Source organism: Paroedura picta, chromosome 1 (assembly GCF_049243985.1).
Source record: "Paroedura picta isolate Pp20150507F chromosome 1, Ppicta_v3.0, whole genome shotgun sequence".
NCBI classification, from domain to species: Eukaryota; Metazoa; Chordata; class Lepidosauria; order Squamata; family Gekkonidae; genus Paroedura; species Paroedura picta.
Window position 1 is genome coordinate 178,634,087 of NC_135369.1, and position 25,955 is coordinate 178,660,041.

Genomic DNA, 25,955 nt, shown 5'->3' on the forward strand with positions numbered 1-25,955 from the left:
TAATAGCATGAATATTCAGTGACCTAGAATACTAATTATTGTCATGAATATTAATGCGATCGGACTTGCTTTTTTCCCCTCTCCTGTTTCCCCGCTCTCCCCTTTCTCTCCCCCCACTCAGCCGGCTCTAAAGATGGGCCATAATGAGAGCATTTAAGAGAGAGAGAGCTCTCCGCCGTGGCAGGGACCGGGTAATAAGGAGAGCTTGATTAACGCGGTGCACTTGGGGGGGAGATGAGAGGCTTCACGTGGCCCTGTTGTGGAGGAGGCAATGAGGCACCGGCGGCTGTGTTGCTGCTCCCTCAGATTAATGAGGCCTAAGAGTGCATTAGGAACAGTGACAAAGGTTTGATCTAATGGGTTCAGTCATTTTTCCTTTGAGTGACAGACGCGCAGAAGTAATTGGCTGTATAGAATGGCAGCTCATTGGCAGTACTTAAGGATACATTATCCCCGTTGTGTGGCCCGCAGAGGCTGTTTATCAAAACTGCTCACACCGCAGACATGCATTTACTAGGCTGCTGTTGGCAGAAGTAATAGCTTTAAAATAAAATAATAATAATAATAATAAAAACAATAAGGATGTGAGGCCGAAATCCGTCTCCCTGCCTGTCTCTTGAAAGTTCTCTTTGGTTTCGTTTGGAACGGTGTAGAAAGGGTTTAATAAGTGCAGTCAGTTATCAGGTTCACGGGGTTAGTTTTGGGCCCCCCCATGTAGTGACATAGAGAATATAGTCCTGGATAAGAAAAGTTCCTTGTTTCTGTTAAGACCCAAGTGCTTTGTCTTAAGCTGTTACCAGCCTCCGGGAAACTGTAATAATGTCCGTCTAACTTCTGGAACGCAAAGTCACGCCTTATGTTTCCGGGACTGGTTGGGAGGCGGAAGTTTGTCGCCCTACAAAACTTCGAGTCCAACTTCATTGTGCCATGTTGAGCTGTAGTCATTACTGAGGTAGACTACAGAAGCAAAAACATAGCGGTACAAAAATTGATGTTTTTGTTGTTGACACTATCATACTTCCCATTGTTACACTTAAAAATATTTAGAAGTATTTGGTAATTAGATGATGCCGTCAGACAACATTGTCAAATTGTGCTTTATTTCATTTTGTTTTGAATGTCTGTCTGTTGTGATCAAATAGAAGTTGATGTTTAATAATGGAGTTTATCCAGCCGTGGATTTTCACGAATCGAAGGGGGATGATGTTTACCACTCACCTTCTTTCCAGCAGACCTCATGCTGATCCCAAAGGCCCCTCCCCCTTAGGATCAGCATCTCAGGGAACATTCTGGGTTTGCCATGGGTCAGGGGAGACAAAATTTCCCATTCTACTTCCATCCATGGAGATTACCATTGAATCTAACCTTTTGTTTTGAACAACTTTGAGCAGGAAGAACAGGGTTGGTTTCAATAACTGCTAACAAGTCAATAACAATACTTCAGATTTCTTAACTTTCCTTTAATTTCTTCCTTTCACCTTATTAAGTTACATTGTAGGCATAAACTGGGGCTATGTAGAGTTTGGAAGAGAAAAAAATCTGTTGAGTGCCCTGATGGAAGCTGTCTTAAAATGGAATGTACTGGGATTGGAAGCCGCTTTGAGACTCTTGGTAACCTTTAAGGCCTTACGTGGGTTGGGACCCACATATATGCGGGACCACCTGTTGCCCTATGCCCCCCGAAGGGCTTTACGCTCTGCAGGTGATAATCTATTGGTTGTTCCCGGCCCCAGGGAAACACACTTGGCCTCAACCTTTTTGGTCCTGGCCTCGTCCTGGTGAAATGAGCTCCCAGGAGAGCGCAGGGCCTGCAAAATGGAGCTCTTCCGCCAGGTCCGTGGTTGAGGCCAGGGTTAGTGTGGAAGATCGAAGTGTCCCCCTCTCTGTTGTCCATCGTATAGTGCTTAGTCATCTACTTAACATCTTAAGTCATCTAGCCCTCCTTCCTCCCCCCCCCCTTGAGTGATAGGTTGGGGTGGGACTATGTTTTTATCTTATTAATTTGTTGCGATTGTAATGGAATTTTTACATCCTTTTAATTGGGGGTTTTAATCTGATTTTATAAGCTTGTGTAACCTGCCACAAGCCAGCCGAGTTTCTTGCATGGCCGGGATACATGGACAGAATCCCCTGTGTACTGAAAGACCTACACTGTTTGGGGGCGAAATGCAAAGGGAACTTAAAGGCTACCTCTCCAGACACTGCCTGGCCCACCAACTAAGGCCCCTTCACAACGCCTGCTCAGCATATTCGAAGTGAATCCAGATAGAAAACAGGGATGGTACCTTCTCATCTGAAACTCACATTATTGGCTGTCAAGGGCCAAGCCAAAATGGTTTGTTCGCTCAATCTTTTAACCAAATCATCCTCTCCTGGCCACACTCCTTGTCCACTTGTGTTCTGCTTGCTTTTATGGCTATTTTTATGAACTTCAGCAGTTCTATCTTGCTGATTTCACTGGTTGCTGTATCAAAATTTTGATGGTGGGCTACCAGCTAGGTGTAGTGGTTAAAGAGCAACAGCCTCTAATCTGGAGACCCAGGTTTGATTCCCCACTCCTCCGCAGGAATCCAGCAGAGTGACCTTGCTCCGGTCACAATTCTCTCAGAGCTCTCTCAGCCTCACTAACGGTGTCTATTGTGGGGAGAGGAAGGGAAGGCAGTTGTAAGCCACTCTGAGACTCCTTTGGGTCGTAAAAAGCAGGCTACAAAAAACTGGCTCTCCACATTATTTTGATTTCATTTGCTGCTTTATTTTGTGCTTTTATTGCTTGACTTGTGCTTTTGTTGCTTGACTTGATGCCGTTATCTGTCTTAGGCAGATTCTGGGGCATGCAGGATACAAATGTTCAACAAAATGGCTATATCAATCAACAGATAAGGAAGGAGACTATTATAACCAGTGAGAATAGCTGTGAGACCATAGAGTGGGAGGACTCTATTCTCAATAACCTGATGGGTCTGGAGTTTCAGAAATGCTGGCTGGCTAGGAATGTGCCCCTTGTCTTCCTGAACCTGAGTGCCACGTGGGGGTCAGGAAGCACAGAAGCAACCTTGAGAACAATGGAGAAAAACTGAGATGATCTACAGGGAAGAACAGCTTGCATTTGATCTTTACCAGAAAAGCAGCCTTTCAGATGAAAAACCTGCAAGCTGAGAGCGTAATTATTTAATCTGTCGGGCACCTATATTATTTACAGAGGCTCAGGTTTCTTATAATGCTAAAAAAAAAAAGTTCTCCCACATCAACTTCTTCCATGCCTTGCAGTGGCTCTGCTCCACTCCAGCGTGTAGAAACATGGGAAGAAGAGAATCCCAAGAGAAGAATCATTCCCACATTAGTGGATCAAAGGGGCAGCATGAGCAAGAATTCTCTTGTATTATTAGAAAAGCACAAGAGTGTACCACGGAGGAGTAACAACTACCAAGAAACACTTAAGACTTGGGATGGTTGGCAATTCATGCTGAGGCTAGACCCGAGCTACCTCAGAAGTCTACTCAATAAAACTAAACTTGCAATTCAGCAGGCTTGGAAATATCTGCACATGCTGGGTGGGATTCCACAATGCATCAGCAGAAAGAGACCCTCCTTCCTCTTCTGCCAGCACAGTCCACCGATAGAAAAGGAAGAAGGAAGCACTTTTGCCCACTTCCCGCTCGCCCACAGCGGTCTTGCAACCCTGGGGAGTAAATTTCCAGGGTTGGAAAGGACTGCTGAGAGGAAGGGAAATGCAGGAATCTGGGGCATGCCGGAAACAAATCCATGGATGGTGAGATACCACCCACTTTTGAAATTAAGGGAGTCCGGCAGTACATCGGCCATGTTTTGTACCCAAGCAACACGCAGGCATTATAAAACTGTCCTATCCACCTCTTCTTAATTATTGGCGTGAGCGATTCAAAGACAGGAAAAGAAGGTGCTTCATTTTCTTCGAGATGTCTTTTACAAGGAAGTGCCATATATTATGCTGCCTTGCTTCCCATGGACTCTTGGGCAAGTGGTCACGTTTGCCCCAGCTGTGCTTCATTTTTCTTATGCTTCCTAAACACCATTCAAGGCCACAGGGAATCATAGATTCTTGGACACACACCTTAAGAGAACACAGGTCAACATTGCAAGGCTTCTTGGACAACCAGTTTGGCTTTGGGTTGTGCACTAGAGGGCCAGACTGCCATGTTTCTTAGCAGTCTCCCTGCCAATCTCTGACTCCCAGTCAGGCACCCTCATATTCTGGGGAGATGGACAGAGTGGCTTGAGTCATAGGCCCCCACCTGCTTCATTTTTATCTCCCAAATTCCCACAGGCTTCAGAACCAGGAGGGGGCCAGCTTTATTGCCAGGAAGGGGGGAGCATGGACTAGCAGAAGACTTTAAAAATCTTCAAACTATGATTTCCCAGGACTAATAGAACTAATGCACATTATTGATGGAACAAAATCTGTGGGTCAGATAAGAAGTATGGAGCCTTTGGGCAGGTGTTGTTGGTTTTAAAATAGGTATTTCAAGAAAAAGAGGATGTGTTCTTGCCTCTCTCGCTGGTAGTGGTTAAGAGTATTGGCTTCTAATCAGGTGAACTGGGTTTGATTCCCCACTCTTCTTCTACATGCAGCCAGCTGGGTGATCTTGGGCTAGCACAGTCCTCATAGTGCTGTTCGCACAGAGCAGTCCTGTCAGGGCTGTCTCAGCCCCACCTCTTGTGGGGAGAAGAAGGGAAGGAGATTGTAAGCCACTTTCATACTCCTTTGGGCAGTAAAAATGGGGTATAAAAACAACTGTTCTTCTTTTATCAAGTGTCTTAGAATTGATCTGCAGAAATATTCCTGATATTTAATCTGAAGGAAATAAGTCATTAGTCCTAATAGGTCCTGCTAAATGAACACGAGCGACCACAGGAGACGAAATGTTCCTGAGCCTCAAACTGAAAATTCTATAGACTGTGAATGTGACCATTTTAATTTGAAAACTCCCATAGAGAAACAAAACCTCAAGATTGCTAATTCTTGAAGCTCATTGGGAAATTCATCACTGTATTTGTTGGGAAATCAATGTGTATTGATTTGTCACTCAGTGGAGAAGTTGTTTTAGAGATTAAGGAGATTAAACTACTACTTTGCTTGTCCCAATATCATCCATGTAAATGTGCTGTGATTGGAAACAGTATCCTAAAACAGGGGGGGGGAAATCTCCAGAGAGTGAAATTGTATTAGAAAGTATTCCATCTGATTAAATTTCAAATTATTTTCATCCTTTCTTATAGAAAGGTGCTACTTTGGAAATTCAGTTTAAGATTTTCGAGGAATTGAGGAGGAGGTTGGTAATAAATATTTTGATTAGGGTCTTTAAAGATTCTGAAATCTATAAATCCATTCATATTTCAGTATACATCAAGAATGTCTCTGAACAAAACACATTTAAAAAATCATGTATATAATTCTTAACCTGGCTCTCATGGGGACACAAAAACCCAGAGAACAAGGCCAAGTTCAGGTAAGGGGTATTCTTCTGTAAGGGAGTTCCAGGTTTGCTGAAAAATATGAAAAACCACAACAAAATTGTTTGTTTGTTTGTTTGTTTGTTTGTTTGTTTGTTTATATGCCGCCCTCCCCTGAGGCTCAGGGCATGAAAAAGGGGATACAATTGCACCCCACTCCCGAAGAGAGTTCCATTGTCCACACCTGCACAGGCAGTATAAAGGAGTGGTCCATTTCAGGTGACTGGAGGGCGGGCAAGGAGCAAAAGTGGGGGGAAGGAAGAGAGAGAAGGTAAGTACATACCAGGCAGGTAGGTGAGGGAAATTAGGAGAGAGCTGAAGCCACCAAAGCATAACAGCGCTCAGATAGTTGGGGGGTGGAGTACTGCTTCTTGAGCCAGGCAACCATTGGCAGGTGGGCATGGTAGATGGTTCATCAGGGGAGATGGGACATAAGAAGGATAGAATCACCACCACCACCACCAGAGTCTCATGGGTCCCCTGCTTTGTCGAATCATCCTCTGATCCCCACAGATAAATAAATATCTTTTGAAACTGCTTGACATTTTTGATTAGAAGATGCAACAGAAGTAGTCTGAAATCCAGTGGGCCAGTTTATCTGCCCCTCCATTGGACAGGAGAGAGTGAGCAATTATTATCCTAATAATGCCCTGTGACAACCAGCAAATATTGGAATGGAAGATTGGCCTTAAAGCTTTAAAAGCTGGTTGTGGGGAAATCCACCCATTCCTGAAGAGGTGTTAAACTGTAAGATAAGGCTGCTAAGTGTATCAAAGAGAATATTCATCAGTTAGGCAAAGATGAGGAAGTATTAATGACTCGAATGATGGTGGGTCTTGCGGAGGAAACGGTGACTCCCCATCCTCCACCCCTTCCAGGTGACGTGCTACATATTTCTAGAGTTGGAATCGTTCTTTACTCAAACAAATCCTTTTACGATGCATCAGTGTTCGTATAATGAGTGGTTTATTAGCAAATGCAAGTCATTGCTACTTCTCCAGTACTGAAGCCCACCGTTTAATTACTCATTGAATAAATAGCTGATGTTGCCCATCAATTTTATTGTGTGCACTCAAATTCTAATTTTATGGAAAGGGGACAAAAACATTTTGTCTGGCAGCACTGATAGTCCATTCCAGCCTGATACTATCGGAGCTCAGAAGCTAAGCACTGTTAGTACTTGGATGGGTGACCAGCAAGGGACATTAGGGTTGCTGTGCAGAGGGAGGCATTGGTCACCCACCTCTGCTTATCTCTTGTCTTGAAATTACCATGAAGTGGAAATTGATGTGCTACAGAGCAGGTTTCCCAAGGATGTGACTAAGGCCCTAATCCTCAAGTTTCCAGTGGCTCTGTAAAGTGAAGCTTTCCCAGTGTGTTTTGATGGCCTGTGAACTGGTTTGCTTCCTTTTGCTTACCTTTCTGTTCCGGTGAGTGTGTGTGATTTTATTGGCTCTAACCCGCTCTGAAGAGCCTCTTGTGGCGCAGAGTGGTAAGGCAGCCGTCTGAAAGCTTTGCCCATGAGGCTGGGAGTTCAGTCCCAGCAGCCGGCTCAAGGTTGACTCAGCCTTCCATCCTTCCGAGGTTGGTAAAATGAGCATCCAGCTTGCTGGGGGGTTAACGGTAATGACTGGGGAAGGCACTGGCAAACCACCCCGTATTGAGTCTGCCATGAAAACACTGGAGGGCATCACCCCAAGGGTCAGACATGACTCGGTGCTTGCACAGGGGATACCTTTACCGTTAACCCGCTCTGAGCCCCACTGATGGGTGGGATTTAAATTTTAAATGAACCAGAAGAGAGCAAAGTTGGGAATCAAGCTAGTTGGATTTGAGTTCTTTCAGTTACAGAACTGAAAACAAAATTCAAGGCTGTGGCAGCAAAGGATCTGCAGAAAACGAGGCCCTCTGGAAGAAGGCCAATCGAGGAACAGATATCCACCAGTCTCCAGAGCAGCCAATTTTGAGATTCCCAGATCTAAATGATTCTCCTTTGGTTTGGCCCCTATTTACCAAGCAAGGAATGTCACGCTTGTCCAATGGCAAGGCCTTCTAGGGAGGACATGTAGCCATTGGGGTTTTTGAAACTGAGTCTGCAGGGATGTACCTGTTTGTTTGTATAAATAACCCCAGACAATTCCCAATAGGATGGGAGGCTGGTAGTAAAGAAGGAAGTAGTAAAACTGACACACACACCCCAATTTAGTTGCCTTGATGTGTCTTCCAGGATATATAGCAGGAGGACATCTCATCCAAAACTGATGAACTCATAAAACACATTAATTTCAGTGGGACAGTCATTTTTGCCAGCTTTTTAAAAAATATATATTTCTCAGGGAAAGAAGGGGGAAAGCTCAAAATCCAGCAACTAAATAGAATTTTTAAAAAAGCATCTATAAAGTAGAGATAAAAATATAACATTAGTGGCTGATCTACACATAAATTTCTGTAAAAGAGTTCAAAATATCTAAAAATAGGTCCATACATGATCGTCATTATTCTGCCCTGCATCTAAAGATTGATAGAGTTCTAAGGCTATCGATCCATTGATTTACCACAAGTAGGCAGCTACCTTTTCATTTTTCTAATACCTTTAGCTGTAATAAGGGCACTGAGGGTCCCTTTTGGGTCAGGTAGGCTCCACAAGACAGGCAGATAAAATTTCAGTGGGAAGAACTTAAAGCATATGCTTCATTTTCTTGTTGAATGGAAGGGACCTTAAATATGCAAGTTTGAACGGTTTTTTCTCAAAGTTGTAACTCCGGCCCCCAGACTGTACAGTACCCTCCCAGACAAAAAGGAGAAAATATCGTGACTCAAATCAAAGTCAAGAACCCCAAAAGGTCAAAATAAGGGAAATGAATGTAAGTCTCTGTAGGGTAGAACACAGTTTTAAAATTAAGTACTAATATTTATGAAAATTAAAAACTCAAGGCTTATCGCATGGCCTCAATAAAATCAGTGCACACATGCTTACCAATAACTCCACGGACCAGATGTGTTTCAGTGTTGCCACCTTTACAATGGTCAAACCTGAAATAAAAACAGCACACATAAAATACAAGAATTACAAAGATTGCTATATACAGAGTTAGCTCCTGTGCATAAAATGATATAATATACTATGGACACGATGGGACTTTAGTCAATTATGCGGGCCAAAAAGCCAGATAAAACAAATGGAGGCCTCTAATGTTTCAAAAGTAGGCAAGCACTTTGAGTGTCCGGGAAGTTTCATGGAGGAACCAACCTTCCTCCTAAGTACGATGCAGGTCATATCTTTTTATGTCAAGGAGCCAACTAGCTATAACAATTCTTGTATTTGTTGTATATTTTATGTATGCTGGTTTTATTTGATGCCTGACCATTTATAAATGCACAGGTCTGAGCACGTTTCCGTAATGAAACCCAGCCATCTGTGGCTGCAGTCTTGAGCTGAGCTCTGGTGGTGGGAGAGGGGATACTCAGCCTTTTCCCCATGGGCCAGTGTTTTGCTCTTGCAGACACAGGTACTTTCAGGACTGTTTCCCCCAACTCCAAAGGGGTTCCCTTCTCCAATACAAGTTAATCCCTCCCAGGTGTACCTTACAACAGGGGTAGTCAACCTGTGGTCCTCCAGATGTTAATAGACTACAATTCCCATGAGCCCCTGCCAGCAAATGCATTTGCTGGCAGGGGCTCATGGGAATTGTAGTCCATTAACATCTGGAGGACCACAGGTTGACTACCCCTGCCTTACAAGACAGAAAAGGTTGTCAGGGTGGACTCACTGCTGCTACAACATACTGTGTTCTTTGTCCCTGAGAAAATTTACCAGCTTTCCGCAGGGCCTGCAAGACGGAGCTCTTCCGCCAGGCATATGGTTGAGGCCAGAGCGGTTCCCGGCGCTGTCAGCTGTGGATCTCTAGCTGAAATCCATTAAGTCCTTCGCTCCCTGATAGAATCTTGCTGAGTGGGGGGAGTGGGTTATATATTTATTATCCGCCATCTTGATATTGTGTTTTAACTATGTTTCTAATGGGGTTTTATGAGATGTTACTGTTTTCATGGATTTTTGTAAACTGCCACGAGACATTTGAAAGTGGCGGTATATACATACAAATATAAATAAATAAATATAAAATGGAGAGGGTAATAAACTATTTTACATAATCCATTCCTTTGTCCTTTATTCTCGGTTAATCAATAACGTTTTAATTCCCCTCCCAATTTACGGCCATGTTGTTTTACCGTCAAACGGGAAGGACGGTTCTGTGGTCAATCCGGTTTGGCCGTTGTCGTTTCAAATCGGAAATGTGTCCATCGTAACATATTTGAGACTATCAGATAACTGTATTAAATGTAATAGAGGTCCCTATCTGCAGAGGGTTCCCACCCACCCCTCAACTCCCCCTTTTTATGTTGTTACTTGAAGATGAAACAACATTTTTGTTCAATAGGAAACCAGCATCATCCTTGCTCATTTGAGGCCGTTTCTGGTCGCTGACTGATAGCCATTCATATCTAAATGCAAGAGTCACTTTTGAAATGCAAAATTGTTAAAGAAAAATAGCATATGGTGGAGGTAAGTACTTCCCCCCCCCCCTTCCCCGAATCATCTCCTACACTTTAGAGATGTGAGCACGGCAAAAAATTATTCTTTGGAAAGAAATCTTGGGCCTTTGACACATTGAAGCTTGAACTAATCAAGTCTTCTCCACCAGCATATATGCATATCCATATTAAGGCCCGCGGTGCTGAAAACATGCGGATTAGCATAGTAATTTAACTCTCCCCCCGCTAATCAACTAAAGCAAGCAGATGATGCGTGTATGATGCATTTGTAAAGGCGCTCTTTCAGAACCCCAAATCCACCAGGTAGTTGACCGTGTATTTTATGTTAATTCTAATGAACGGAGAAAGTGAGACAGATGCTGAAGTGGCACTAGCCTTTGCATGTAAGATTTTGATGTGACAAGAACCACTTCACAATGAGATCTCTCCCGTGAGATGCAGAATCCCATTAAGTGGCTGATTCATGCTCCGGCTGACCCGTCTGTTATGCTCCAAGTAGGCGATCGGGCGGCAGAGAGATAAAAAACGTGTTGCATAAATACGGTTGGTTTGTTGGTTGGTTGGTTGGTTGGTTTGTTTGAATGCTGATAGGAGGGAAGCTGGCTTCCCAAAGAAGTGCTTTGAGGGAGCTTTGTGATGGATGGGGGCAATCGGCGGGCGCCATTAAAGAGTTACTTTGGTGTTATGATAATAATAACGTTGGTCTTTTTAATTGAATGGATATAGCCAGCATGCACATAAATTAGAGCTGAAAATAAGCTAAACCTCACTTAATGACATGTTCCTGCCCAAGGTTTGCTCTAGTGCAGGTTCTAGAGATTATTTTGGGATGCAAGCTTATCTGAGCTCGCTGCACAGAGGAGAAAATTGATATAGATGAATGTGATCCCTGTGCAAGTTAAGATGGCTACTGTTAATTGACCCGCCCCCCTCCCCCGTGGTTTACTGTGGCAGGCTGCAGTGAGATCAGCCTGCATTCTTGTTTCGGAAAAGGGAATGAGCCAAAATGTTTGTACGGAAGTGTGTCTGAGAAGATATTCCTCTGTTTCCGCTTCTTGCTGTAGACCCCATATCATATCCCAAGCTGTTCCTAAGATCCCCCTGGTCCTTTTGGGGGAATACTATACGAAGAAGAAAGATGTAGCTAACATTCCTCTTGCAAACTTGTTTAATTTGCAGAACAGTTGGATCTATGATGTTGAAGACTGGCGTTAGCCTAGGCAGTATTCGCATACTGATTTATATCTCAGCTTATCTGCTTAGACTCAAGGCGGCTAACAAAGTAATAGCAAGTTGCAAACACACTTCATCGACAAGATAAAAACACAGCAGCACTTTTAACAATTAAAGCTTCTGAGATTTCTCTGAAGGCCACCCTATATATAACTTGTTGCAGTCGTCCAATTTGGATGTTAAGGTAGCATAGACCAGCTTGGCTTGGTCACCAGAGTAAGGGGCCATCTTACAAGAAGGCGCTTTTAGCAGAATCAGCAACCTGTTATCCAGCAAGACCAGGTCTGAGAGTACCCCCAGGCTGTTAAGCTGAGCTACTAAAGAAATCTTATCCCCATCTAGGTCTCGTACCTCAACACCAGCCTTGGTAGAGAAATTCCTGTCATTCCAGAATTATTTTTGCTTAATTATGCGGCTACGTTTCAGACTGCTTTTAAAAATTTAATCATGGCGGCTACCTTTCCATAGCTAAGATCCTGGAAATCAAATTCTACTCCCAAGGTTCATGAATGAGTTGGCAAACTCAAGGATACATACTCTTTCATTGAAAGGACAATGTTCACAACAATTTGAAACCATTTGGACTGGTATGATAGTTGGTATTCTGCATAACTCTTAATTTTATTATTTAAAAGTATTGATTTATCGTAGCTTTAATTTAGAAGGGTTTTTTTTTTGTATTTTGCTTTGTTAATCTCTCTCTCTCTCTCTCTCTCTCTCTCTCTCTCTCTCTCTCTCTCTCTCTTTTGTTTGCCCTATTGTTTTAATTTGCCGCCTTGAGTGAATGCTGCTCTGTAAAATGTGGTATTAAAAAATAATGAAACAGCAGGGCGGGAAATGCCAGGGTTGACTGGATCCAACACAGTTTCTTCTATTGACACTTAGTAATGGAAGCACAAGAACAAAATTCTGAGTCCGGGTATAAGCTTTTGTGCGCTCCCCTGAAACTATCCTAACGGAAGCAGAAGTTGTTGGGTATTACAAGGTTCACACTTTGCTCTATCCACAAAGATTTCCGAATGTGAAATCATTTTTCCGCTTTCAGCGACCTTCCGCCTTCTCTTTTTAGGGAATGTGACTACTAGCACCTCCGTGTCTCAGATGACGAGTGGCATCAGCCTCGTTTCCTTCAACAGCCGTCCTGATGGGATGCATCAGAGATCCTACTCTGTTTCCAGCGCTGACCAGTGGAGTGAAGTGACCGTCATTGCAAACTCAGGCATCAGTAGCGGTAAGAAGCCACGGTAGCTTATTCCTTGGGGTTGTTAGTTCCCGGATGTGCCTTTCCCACCGTTCACAAAACCACGCCTCAAAGAGGGACGGGAAGCATGCCAAAACATTCCGTTCTTAAAAAGGTCTTTGGGATATGTCTTGTCTTTGTACCCCAAGAGAAGATGCATAGCACAGTGGTCATAAAAATCATTGTGTTTGAGGAGATTTTGCCTCACAGTAATGATGCAAAGGGAGTAAGATTTTTATTTCTCCACATTTGAGAAAACACAGTGTAGAACAGGGGTAGTCAAACTGCGGCCCTCCAGATGTCCATGGACTACAATTCCCAGGAGCCCCTGCCAGCAAACGCTGGCAGGGGCTCGTGGGAATTGTAGTCCATGGACATCTGGAGGGCCGCAGTTTGACTACCCCTGGTGTAGAAGATAAAGGTGAATTTTGGAGAGGAAAGAGCCTCTTGTGACGCAGAGTGGTAAGGCAGCCGACATGCTGTCTGAAGCTCTGCACATGAGGCTGGGAGTTCGATCCCAGCAGCCGGCTCAAGGTTGACTCAGCCTTCCATCCTTCCAAGGTCGGTAAAATGAGTACCCAGCTTGCTGGGGGGTAAACGGTCATGACTGGGGAAGGCACTGGAAAACCACCCCGTATTGAGTCTGCCATGAAAACACTAGAGGGCGTCACCCCAAGGGTCAGACATGACTCGGTGCTTGCACAGGGGATACCTTTACCTTTACCTTTGGAGATGAAAGCTTAAGCATATGAGGATCGTTACAGAGAAAAACAGCCAAGGTCCCAATTTCGGATAAGAATTTAGAAAATGGACACTGAATGGCCCTTATTGTGAGGAGTGGTGTAAAGATTCGCAAGGCCTGTAGCACCAGAGCCAGTTGAAGGATTTGCGGGAACCTAGTAGACCACAACTGTGGCAGGAGCAGCCAGACTGGGAGTCAAGGGGGCCCCCAGAGTGGAAAGGGGTTTCACTCCAAGTGTCCTTAAAGAGGGAAAAGGGGAGAAGAGACAGGCTACCACTCTGATTCATGGGGGAGAAGGCACAGCATGGGGCCCCTGGAAGCACGGGGCCTGTAACATGTGCTACATGGATAAACCAGCCCTGCTTATTCTGCTCCAGTCAGTAATCTGTCTCTTTTCATTCCTCCCACCAGTCAAAAATACATTCCCTTTCACCCATAAGCTCAAATGTTTTGCTGCTTCTGTCGGCTAAAGTTAAGCCCCCTCCTGCCCTGTGATAAAATCATGGGGGCCTTGTTTTGTACATCGTCTAAGTGGAAAAAACAAAATACTGCTTGCTGTTTTAGTCAAGAGGGTGTGCCTGTGCAGAAGGGCGGAGCCAAAACTGGACCAAAGGGTAGGACTTGTGGGGGCCCCTGTGGCCCAGTAGGGGGACCATACCCAAGTTAGACAGCAAGATTTTGTTGATTGAAAATATAGCTGTGCATGTTACAGCTGTGCATTACCTTGGGGAAGTGGGAGAGATCCGGATGCTACACACGCAGCTTAATTATTCTGAAGGGGCAACAGCGGTTACTCATTTAATATACTGCTATATTGAGAACCAGCTTATTGTAATAGTTAAAGAGCGGCGAACTCTAATCTGGAGAACGGGGTTTGATTCCCAGCTCTTCCTCCACGTGCAGCCAGCTGGGTGACCTTGGGCCAGTCACAGTCCTGATAGAGCTGTTCTCACAAAGCAGTCCTGTAGGAGGTCTCTCAGCTCCACCTATCTCATCGGGTGTCTGTTGTGGGGAGAGGAAGGGCAGGCGATTGTAAGCGGTTTTGAGATTCCTTGGGGCAGTGAAAAGCAGGGTATAAAAACCAACTCTTCTTCTATATCACTTTTCCCTAAATGGGTTCCAAACATAAACATTTCACATACGTTAAAACTGTTCTAAATAAATAAACCTAATAATAATAATAACAGCCTCTTTACTGGGGGGGGGGTGGCCTAAGTAGCAAGCACTGTTGGATTTGCAAATGGGGAACACACTGCAGCTTGAAGACATGTCATACAAACTAACATACCACAAACTAACAAAAAGCAGCAGAACATCAGGCCTGCCCTGGACCCGTCCAGTTGGTGCTCTAGCAGCCTCTTTAGAATTCCTTTGGGTAGTGAAAAGTAAGGTGTTAAAAACCCATCTCTTTCTCCTCTCTCTCCCACTTCAGATCCTAGAATTCTCATCAGAATCTAATTTTCCATTTTAAATGCCTCTGGATCTTGCTGCTACAGCCCTGTCAGGTTAGATAACACCGAATTTTCCCCGACATAGCTTTCAAAAGGATTCTGCACTCCCACTCCTTTCATGAATAGGCTATGGCTACTGTTATTTTTTCCTTATGTACATTCCCCACCCCACCCCCCACCCCCTTTGTATTGCCTCCGATTGATGGTTCCTGCCTGATCTGCCAGCTGGACTGGATTTTTTGTTGCTGTTGTTGTTCTCTTTTTCCTTTTGCTGCCCTCCGGAACTGCTGATTCATCTCCCAAAGAACAGTCTCCCTCCCCAGTCATTTCCTCTCACACAGGGCAATTCTATGCAATCTGGACATGGCCTGGAGCCACACTGCCTTGGGGTGCAGAGTCAGTCCTTCCAATTGTGAGTTCTCGATAAACCATGTCTCTGATCTGTGGCAACCACATCCTGAACCATCCGTAGTTTGCTTTGTGCATTTATATGCCACCTTTCCCCGCTGCCCGCGGTGGCTGACGAAAGATGCGCAATTTAAAAATACAGCCGAAGCCCATAAAATAGCACACATCGCATTAAAACTGCAACCCCTGTTCCAACACCTTTTTTTAAGACAACCTCATAGGAAAGCACTTTATAATCAGCATAATCCAGAAATCAGCAGAGTGGATGTGACTGCTGAAAACAAGGCTCTCCTGGCTCTCCTGCCGCTCCCTACATGTACAAGTACAGGATCCAACCAAGTTGCAAATTGGAGTTATCCGGGGGGGGGGGGGTAGAGCTTCAGTTAATTTCCGCCCTCCCACTCAAGGTCATCATTGGCTCGAAACACCTACAAAGCACCTCCACAGTTTCCATGGCTGGGACAGAGTGGTGTGCCGTCTGCATATTGGCAATACCACCAATCCCTGGACAGTCATAAAGACACAAGAAGAACTGTTCTGAAGCAGGCCATCTAATCCTGTCTCACACAGGAGCCATCCCGTTCCTCTAGGCATAGCGTCCAGGGCCTTCTCCTGATGTCACTTCCTGGTTAAGCTTGTCAGTAACTCAAATATTAAGAGCCTCTTGTGGCACGGAGTGGCAAGGCAGCAGACATGCAGTCTGAAGCTCTGCCCATGAGGCTGGGGGTTCAATCCCAGCAACCGGCTCAAGGTTGACTCAGCCTTCCATCTTTCCGAGGTCGGTAAAATGAGTACCCAGCTTGCTGGGGGGTAAACGGTAATGACTGGGGAAGGCACTGGCAAACCACCCCGTATTGAGTCTGCCATGAAAACGCTGGAGGGCGTCACCCCAAGGGTCAGACATGACCCAGTGCTTGCACAGGGGATACCTTTACCTTTACCTTTTAACTCAAATATTAACACTGCACAAGACATTTCTTTTTCTGTGGGCTTTCTAATGGCATAATGAACCTATACCGGGGTAGAGAACTCAGCCTGGGCTCGCTTTCCCAGTGTTCCCTGAACCAGGGGATCTTGGAAGGGTTCCCTATCCAGTATCTTCACTGTTCACAAACCCTGTGCTGGGGAGATGAGGATTTTTGTCTTTGTGGAACATGAGACCATTCTGTGTTGGCTGCTTGATTCCTTGAGCTCCACTCTCCAAACTTCATCAGCTAAGAACATTGGAGTGAATCCTTAGTGAGAGATCAAATTACAAACAGGACAGACAGAATGAAGGGGGTAGAATGCACTCATCCCTTCTGAGAAAGAGGTCTATTGTTCTTTGTAAAATTCCAACTTCTGTAGGTTGCTCCAGAAGGGTGAGATGGAGAAACACATAGTTCAGATGCCACATGAGACTAGGGCAGCCTTTCTCGTTGCCTTTACTCTTGAGAAACCCCCGAAACATTCTTCAGAAACTCCAGAAGTGGTGCAATCGTGCTGAATATGGTTGGGAAGCATAACTGTGTCCACGCCCACCTGGTGCCCCTACCTTCCCACCCCCTCCAGGCTCATCATTGGCCATTTTAACATGACCATATATGGTCATGTTACTTGATACATTTTTAACAAATTCAACAAATACGTTTAAAATTAATTCACTTCCATCCATTCAGGAAACCCTTCCAAGAAACCCCCAAGAAACTCCAGGGTTTCACAAAACCCTGGTTGAGAAAGACTGAATTAGGGTTTCTTTTAACTACAGTTAAGTTGGTAAACTCTGATCTAGCTTATTGGCAGTCATTCAGATCCTGACTTTTTTGTTTTTAATGCTAATGTCCTTACATTCCTTCTTGCCCCATAGAGAACTGGCTGGTTTCCTGGCATGCAGTGCCAGGACGGGTAGCATCTGGGAGCAAGCCAGGATTAAACCAAGATTTCTGTTTTTGTATGTCATGGTTGAGTGGTTCTCAACCTTCCTGCCGCCACGCCCTCTGCCACTGCAGCGGAGGCAACCCAAATGGGGTCATAGGGTTGCACGCTCCAGCGTATTGGTGATCATGGAAGGCTGAAGTGGCCATTGGCGCGGAAGGGAGGGATGGCTCCTGCCTGTGGGCTTTGGCTGGCCGAGTGCCAGCGCCCCCTCCCCTCCATGCAGCGGCACTGGCCACCTCGGCCTTCCATGATAACCACTGTGCACACAACCCTACGACCCCCTTTGGGTCACCAAGGCCACCACCACAGAAGCAGGTAAACCAGTGGTTCTCAACTTTCCCCTTTGGGTCGCTGAGGCTGCCACCACCTTGGCAACCCCTCTGAAAGGGTCGATCGATCCCCAGGTTGAGAACCACTGCTCTAGCTGGTGGTGGTGGGGAATGCTATCATGATGCAGATGACTTATGGCAACCTTGTAGGGCAGCCTTTTTCATCCTTGTAACAGTGGAGTTACCCCTGGATTATTTTTCGAGGAACCCCAAAAGTGGCTCTTCAGAGAAGTGGGCACGGAAGTAAGATGTGGGAGCCAGCCAGTTGATCAGTTGATCATTTTCTGTTTCCATTGTGTAGAAAGGGACTAGGCATGTAGAGCAACAGGAGGAGTAGGTTCCAGTGACATCTAGTAATATCAGCAGCCATCTGAACTTCTGGGAAGGGTCACAGAACCCCTGGGAAGCTCTCACGTAACCCCAGGGTTCCCCAGAACCATGGTTGGGAATCCCTGTTGTAAGGTTATCAAAGCAAGACATGTTCCAAGGTGGTTTGCTATTGCCTTTTAGGACCCTGCATCACAACCTTTCGTGGTCTCTTCCCCATATATCATCCAAGGCCCTCCTTAGCTTCCCAAGATTGGGCTAGCCTAGACCATCCAGGGAAGGGCAAACCCACAGCCAACCTTGTTCAGTAAACCAACTTCTAAACATTGTTTGAGATCCTGATTTGATTTGTGTTTCTAATTTTGGGAGCGTTTGGGGTCAGCTGAGATATTCTCTGAGCCAACCTAATTGCAGGATTAGTTTTGGCTGGGATAGATCTGAATGCACACCCCTGTCCCGGACTCTCTTAAGTGCCGCTCTTCACTCGCTCTCTGTTGTCTTGAATCGCGTTTCTGTCTTATTGGCAGGAACGCATTAAGCGATCTTCTTTAATTTTCATCCTCTGTCCCCACCCAAGGAAGAGGTTTAAATTTGCAAGTAATAAAAAGGCAATCCATGTGAAAGCAGCAGGGGGGATCCCTTTGGATTCAAATGACAACAGGCTAGAGAAGAAACCCGCTTATCGTCACAGGCTTTTATTGTAGACAAAATAACATATTAGGATTCTTTTTCCCCCCTCTGCACCTTTTATCACATTAAAATTAATACTTTATATAGCCATGTTGAAGTTTTCAAAGTCGTCATATCGAGACCTTTGGTTCCCCGCCGCTTCTGTGTTTTACGCAACTGGGAACATTCCCTAATTAGATAAATTACTTTGTAGAGGGCAGCTCTACAAAACAGGAGGTGCTGGTTAAATTAAAAGGGGGGGTGGAAATAGAAAAATCTATTCTATGGAATGCCCCACTGCTTTATGACTATTACAGTTGTAAGGTTTTACATTTAAGTACCTGAGGTTTAAAATTAAATGTCTAATATAATTTGGCACAGGAACATGAAGTCTGTGACTGTCCTCAGAGAATGCAGACAGTTCTGTTGACTGTTTCAAATTGCCGTGTGCTCGAGAGTGAGAAAAATCATACAGCTGCATCACTTTTTAGTTACATGCCAGATGCTGTTCAGCGCAGATTAATGCCATCGCACGTTGAGCTTTGAATTTCTTACTTAAACTGTTTCGGTACTGCATGAAAAATACCTTTCTTTTTTTTTCTTTCTTTCTTTCTTTTTTTTTTACCTTCTGCTTATCCCTTCCGAGTGTTTGACAGAAGTAATTTTTGCCGCGAGAGGATAAAAACGGGAAGTAGTAAATCCTCGCCCAGGAATCTCTTGTGCGGATTCTTTATGGGGCACCATTGATCTGCCCGTCAGCACCTGATGTAGTTCCAGCTGTTTATCACCCTAATGGTGGCAGAGAGACAGTGGACACGGGCTCGCAAACGGCGGTGAATGAACTTGGCTTCTGTTGTTAGTGATGAAGCCGCTTTGCGTTATTGATAGATCCAGAACAATTACCGCTGCCGCAACGGCTGGCGGAGAGGTCACGCGGCATCCGAGATGGAGGTATCCACTTCCGTTTGAATCATTGGCTGTGATGCTTATCTCTGGCTTTTACACTCCTGTGTGATTGTAGGGTCACAGCCTCTGGAGATCTATTTGTTACTGTTGTCGTGTTTGGCTTCGGCAAGAGCGCTCGCGCATGCTTCGCTTGGGCATTCCGGCACTGTCATCCTTCCAAGAACTTGCCTCTTCCTTGTTATCTCTTCTTCTCTGCACCTGTCCCCCCCAAATGGAAAAAAAATCTCAAAAAAAATCTCTGAGACTGGAACAGGTCTCCCAAGGCAGGTTGGGTGCAGGGAGAAAGGCTGACACACAGAGGAGAAGCAGGTCGGGGTGGGCTGGATGGAGTCCCTGAAGCAGTCGGGGCAAGCTTAAATGGACTCTGGGGAATGGTAGAGGACAGGAAGGCCTGGAGGATCATTGTCCATGGAGTTGCAATGGGTTGGAAACCACTTCGCAACTAACAGCAACAATACAATCTAGGCAGTGTGGTTCCCTTCCTACTCTCAGTTAAAAATCCTAATAGACCTTTGGATATGGCAAAACATCCTTTTGCCTATCTCAACTTTTTTACCATTGAGAACGTTCTTCAAGAAACCCCAGAAGTGGCACGATCTTGCAGAATATGGTTGGGAGCCTAACTGTATTTGCACCAACCTGGAGCTCCTCCCCTTCCCACCCCCTCCAGGCACATCATTCGCCATTTTGGGAGGGGAAGCGGCAGGTTGACATGACCATATAAGGTTGTATCACCCAATAAATGTCTAACAATTTTATTTATATATATATATATATATATATATATATATATATATATATATATATATATATATATATATATATATATATATATATATATATAAATTATTTAACTCCCACTCAGGAAACCCTTCGAGACCCGTCAAGAAACCCCAGGGTTTCACAAAACCCTGGTTGAGAAAGCCTGCTGTGGAAGGTTGAAAGCATAACGTCCTTCAAGATATCTGCCTTCCCAATCAGCTTTCCCTCTGCCTTAAAAGGATTTAGTTTCAATTTGTTCACTCTTTCCTATTTACAGAATACAGGCAGTCATTCAGGCCTTTACTGCATCATTGGGAAATACAGAGGTGGCTGTTGTTACCATATTGATGACAGCCAGGCCCAAAATTATGAATGAAGTTGAATGGAATGGGAGACAGGGCTGCCAGGAGGGGTGGGGGATGGGGAAACAAAATTCCCCAGGTCCAAGTTAGCTGGAGGGCCGCTAAAGTTTTTCCTTATGCAGTTCTGCACTGTATCCACTAGGGTTTCAAGGAAGGTGAGCACAATAAACAGGAGTTGTGCCAACTCTGCTTTTCTGCAATGTTTCTTAGGAAGTGGAGGAAAACTCTTGCAATCCACATCCTCTCAACCCAATATTCAAGCCAGCACTGGCCAAGGCAAGACCCACCAGGGTAACCTACAGTTATTGCCAGGTTTCTCTCATCCTTTAGTTCCACCCAGCTCCATAGTTTTGAGGGCATCCAGATCTTACAAAGGGGCAACCTTATTAGTTTGTGGTGGCAAAATTTAAACAAATCAACAAAAACACTGGTGTCGTCTTTCCTTAATTTCTCTTTTTTTCCACGCTTCCCCTCCCCACCATTTGTTTTCCTGTCTTTCAAGATCTGCCATCCCCCCATCCCCTTTTTTAATTTTCCTCCCTCCCCCCCTCTCTCCCTTATTTCTCTGTCTTGGTCTCTTCTCCTTCCTTCTGGCTAGCAATTTAGAGCGTATTTAATAGTAGTACCAACAGCAATACCTTTGTTATTATTATGAACTGAAGGAAGGAGTTCCCCCCCATAATCTATCGAAGTAGTTAAAACTACTTCCCGCACCACCACAATTTAAATACATTATAATAGAAGAAGAAGAAGAAGAGTTGGTTCTTATATGCCGCTTTTCCCTACCCGAAGGAGGCTCAAAGCGGCTTACAATCGCCTTCCCATTCCTCTCCCCACAACAGACACCCTGTGAGGTGGGTGAGGCTGAGAGAGCCCTTATATCACTGCTCGGTCAGAACAGTTTTATCAGTGCCGTGGTGAGCCCAAGGTCACCCAGCTGGTTGCATGTGGGGGAGCGCAGAATCGAACCCAGCATGCCAGATTAGAAGTCCGCACTCCTAACCACTACACCAAACTGGCTAATAAAATGTGAATCTATTTTAGAATGTTAATTTTCATTTACCATAAATGAGAAACACTCTTTAACCCCCTCCCAATGCCAAAAACAGGGCTGGAGCAGGCCAATGCCACTCTGTCATCCATCCGTCCCGTTCCCCCTGCAGTTAAGTTAAAAGAGTACTTACCTCTGTGGACTCTAGTTGCTACTATGTGCGATGTGCCTCAGGCAGCAAGGATTTGTATGATCAGGGACCCTCCCCCTCTCACCCCCACACTCTTCCCACCCCCATGATTTGCCATGGGGGGGGTGAATGACCATATATGTCACCTCATAGTTTTAAAAATTTAATTAACTCCTATCCAATCAGCGAAATCCTTCCATGGACACCGCAAAACCCCATGGTGTCAAGAAACCTTGGTTAAGAAAGCCTGCTCTGAACACATCAACAAGAGAGCATGGTCCGCCATATCAAAGGCTACAGATAAGTCCAGTAGGCACAACAAAGAAGCATGGCCTTTGTCTACATTCAGATGGTGGTCATCAGTCAAAGCTACCAGGGCTGTCTCTGTCCCATAGTCTGGCCTGAAATCAGGCTTGAAAGGGTTTAGGGCAGGTGCTATGCTAAAAGATATAAATTCATCAGCTCCTATTCTGTTCAGCTCTTTGCCCAGAAAGGGTAGATTTCGGGTGGGTGATAATTAGGTATAACGGTTTTCTGTAGGGATGTTGTTGTTTTTTAATTAGTGGGTGAACAGCCACCTCTTTGAGCGATTGATTTATGATTGATCTTTTTTGCAATCCACTTGCCGCACTAAATAGTTTTATACTGTAATTCTAGTTTATCGTCAAGGTATGTGCAATGAAATGTATATACTTATTAGACTTTCCCTCCCTAAGGGGAGGAGATGCTATTCCTGTCAAGGAGATTCAAACTCTTGCATCTAGAGCCCTAGTATTGTCAGTGTTTTCAGTCTCTGGCCTTCAAGATTATATCCAAGAGAGATCAGAGGAGTCTGACCTTACAGGTGAACGGGTGCTGCTGCAGTATACTGTATATGGAATTGAAACAGCACCAAAACTTAGTACGTTTAAAGGAAGGTGAGTAGCTGCTTGGCACCGATATTTCCAGAAAGTCTGAGAACTTTTAACTTTTAAGTTTAATGTTTGGGAGAAAAAGTCTTGTCTACTTGTCTGACTTTAACTACAAGATCATCCTTTGTAGCTCAAACATTTGACTTTTGACAGGTACATTTCTTAGAAGACTGCAAAATACCTTCAGTTGTCTATTTCTACACTATTAAGGTTTCACAAGTTAAAGGGGACTGTCTGCATTGACAGTGTTACTGCAAATACTCTAGTCTTCCTCACGCAGGTGCCTTTTAGATTACTTTTTTTAATTGCAACCCGCAAACAGAAAAGAAATAAAAAGTATAATAGGTTGCAACAACAATGGTGGCAAGTCTACAGATAAGCATCCATAAAAGGTTTCCAAATATTTAAAAATATGTCCATGCACAGTTGTCATCTATATGCCATCTATTCAAACTCGTAAGTTTACAGGTAGTGAGCATTCATTTTTTTTCATTATAAACACATTGGCATGCTGGAGTTACAATGGGTGGGGAAAGCAGCTCTGATGAGAGAAAGAAGTAGATCTCAAGAGGGGTAGCATAGAAAAGGCTATATAGCCTCTGTAACTCCATTTTTGTTTTTTTGCTAGTGCCTGACCTCTAGTTGCCTGGGAGGATGGCTGGCACTCCACTACCATGAGAAGTTTTCTGCATTTATTCATTAGTATTTCCCCCAAGTTCTTATCTAAGAAAGCTAACTTGTTTTCCCCCAGCACTGGGTACCAGGTACAAGATAAACCGCCCAGAGCCATAAGAAATGGGTGGTATAAAAATCCAAATAACTAAAGATATGTCTTGGTTTTCCGCAGCAATTTGGGGACATAGCTTTAATGACAATATCCTTGTCTTTTAGCCCACAATTAGGAAATAAAAATTTTAATGTGTCTTTTCTTGGGATTTGACTAGCTTCACTGCAGCAGATTGCAGTTAGCCTGCTATTTCTGTAAGTTTGATCATTCATTAAAATCTTATTTTAAGCAAGCCTGGATCTTGTTGATTGTTTTCTTGGGATTGCTGCAGACTTTGGAGTTTCTGGCCAGGACTTCAAGCAAAGGCATGTTGAAAAAGCAGAGCGGTGGGAGGATGGCAAAGAAGCAAACTATGAGGGTACACAATTTATATTTGACCTGAACTGGCTTAATTGCAGTCTGCAGAAAAACTTAACTCCAGTTCCTAATTTCAGTGACCAAAAGCAAAAACTATCCTATCAGTAGACCTCTGGGGCCTATCACATGGAACTGCTATGAAGGCACATTGAAGATTTTTCTGCTTCTCATGTTGCAGGAAGTACTATATTGATGGAGACCTGCTCTTCACCTCCTCATCAGCATCAAAAGTTTTCACAAAGACCATTTATGCACTGGGAACTTCACTGTTCCACCTCCTGTGCAGGAACACAAATCAGGGGCGGATGACGTGCACCAGGCCAAATGCTCCCCCATGTGGGTGCAGGAAGAGGTGGGACAGCCTGCCACGACTAAAACTCCAGCCTGCAGCCCATCATGAAACCTCCAGTGCATAAACAGTCAAAGTGATGTTAGTAGCCCATCTGCGTCTGAACATATAAAATATAAACATAAGACGAGCCTATTGCACCCCTTTCATAGAAGCTTAATGTAATGTTATTTACCAGGTGATGTTCTTTACCTCCATGCTCATCTGATCATTAAACTGCTGTCAGAAGGACAGGACATTTATTCTCCTCCAGATTGTTGGCCACTCTATTCCCAATTAGTGTTGGTCCATAAATGTTTATAAGGGTATTAAGATAATGGCCATTTTCCTTTTCCTCATAATCCCTACAAAAGGCCATTGCTGCACTGAACTATGAGAATGGAAACGTGCAATTAAACATTTTTTTGTATTGTTTATTTAGAAAATGTATGTGCCACCCATCTAGAGACTCGTTCAACATGGCCCACAAAATGAAAACCAAATACAATAGAATTGTTTTTCAAAACCCATAAAATGTCAAACAATGACATTCAGCAGCCTAAACCCAATATCCATGATGAAGAAGAAGAAGAGTTGGTTTTTATACCCCACTTTTCTCTACCAGAAGGCATCTCAAAGCAGTTTACAATCTTCTTCCCTTCCCCACAACAGACACACTCTGAGATAAGTGGGGCTGAGAGAGCTGTGACCAGTTCAAGGCCATCTAGCTGGCTGCATGTAGAGGAGCAGTGAATCAAACCCAGTTCTGCAGATTATAGGTCAGAGCTTTTAACCACTATGCCATGCTGGCTGTTCTTTGTTAGTATATACCTGGTCTCCTTACACAGGAGACCTAGCATTGAAAAGCCAGAATCTTGAATTGTTCATGGAAGGAGGAAGCATCAAAGAGGCTGATTTTCTAGAAAAATCTGCACTCTGGGTCAGAGGTGACTTGTAAAAGTTTGGTTTTAAAATGTTATTAGGCAAGTATAGAAAGAGGGAGACTCTGACCTGGTATGTACAAACAGAGGTCATGGGACTGTAGACAATACTGAAGGAACTAGAAAGGAATCATGGTTTGCTTGTATGAATGTTTAGGACAAAGGGTTTTTTTAAAAAAAGAAAGGGAAGGCACTCTTCTAATTTCAGTGGCCTGGTGCTTAGACTGTATTTATAGGGCTTGAACATTTCCTTTCAAAGATGCTGCAGTTTTCCTCTTCTAGCGTTTTCCTCTTCTGCAGTTTTCCTCTTCTAGGGTGACGCCCTCTAGCGTTTTCATGGAAGACGCAATATGGGGTGATTTGCCAGTGCCTTCCCCAGTCAGTACTGTTTACCCCCCAGCAAGCTGGGTACTCATTTTACTGACCTCGGAAGGAAGGAAGGCTGAGTCAACCTTGAGCCTGCTGCTGGGATTAAACTCCCAGCCTCATGGGCAGAGCTTTCAGACTGCATGTCTGCTGCCTTACCACTCTGCGCCACAAGAGGCTCCAGGGCAAACGTTATTGTAGTGATAAAGGTATTTTACAATAGGAGGGCCTTTTGGCTATTCTGAAGTCACAAAGTAGTTTGATTTTATTTTATCTCTCTTCTGCCTTGAGATCCTGTATCATTTTGAACCCATTGGTTTATCATCACAATGTGTTGTGTTTACATTCAACATCATCGCTCAAATCATCTTCACATTAATTTATATTAATATACATTTAATATTTTTATTAAATTATTTGCAAGAATCAACTGGGTTGTACATGTATACCATCACATCCTCAGTGGGAAAATATATCTTATATGCCTATCACCTGGTTTCCATGCTCCAGATATTTTCCTTTCTGTGAGTAAATGGAGCAATGCTATGGCAACAAAACCATTTCATAAGATATTTAGTTCTAATCTGTCAAAAGCCTTTTCAGCATTCAGTGATAGAATTGTGGTTGATATTCT

At 44.2% G+C, this 25,955-nt stretch overlaps 1 protein-coding gene across 5 annotated transcripts in view; it reads left to right on the forward strand.

Moving 5' to 3' along the window:
• The window catches only part of AGAP1 (ArfGAP with GTPase domain, ankyrin repeat and PH domain 1), a 380,857-nt gene that overhangs the window by 221,093 nt on the left and 133,809 nt on the right, over positions 1–25,955 (forward strand). For all 5 annotated transcript variants that reach the window (XM_077313638.1, XM_077313646.1, XM_077313654.1 and 2 more), the window contains one exon: positions 12,347–12,508. In XM_077313638.1, the coding sequence (XP_077169753.1) occupies positions 12,347–12,508 (162 nt within the window). The remainder of the gene's footprint in view (positions 1–12,346; positions 12,509–25,955) is intronic.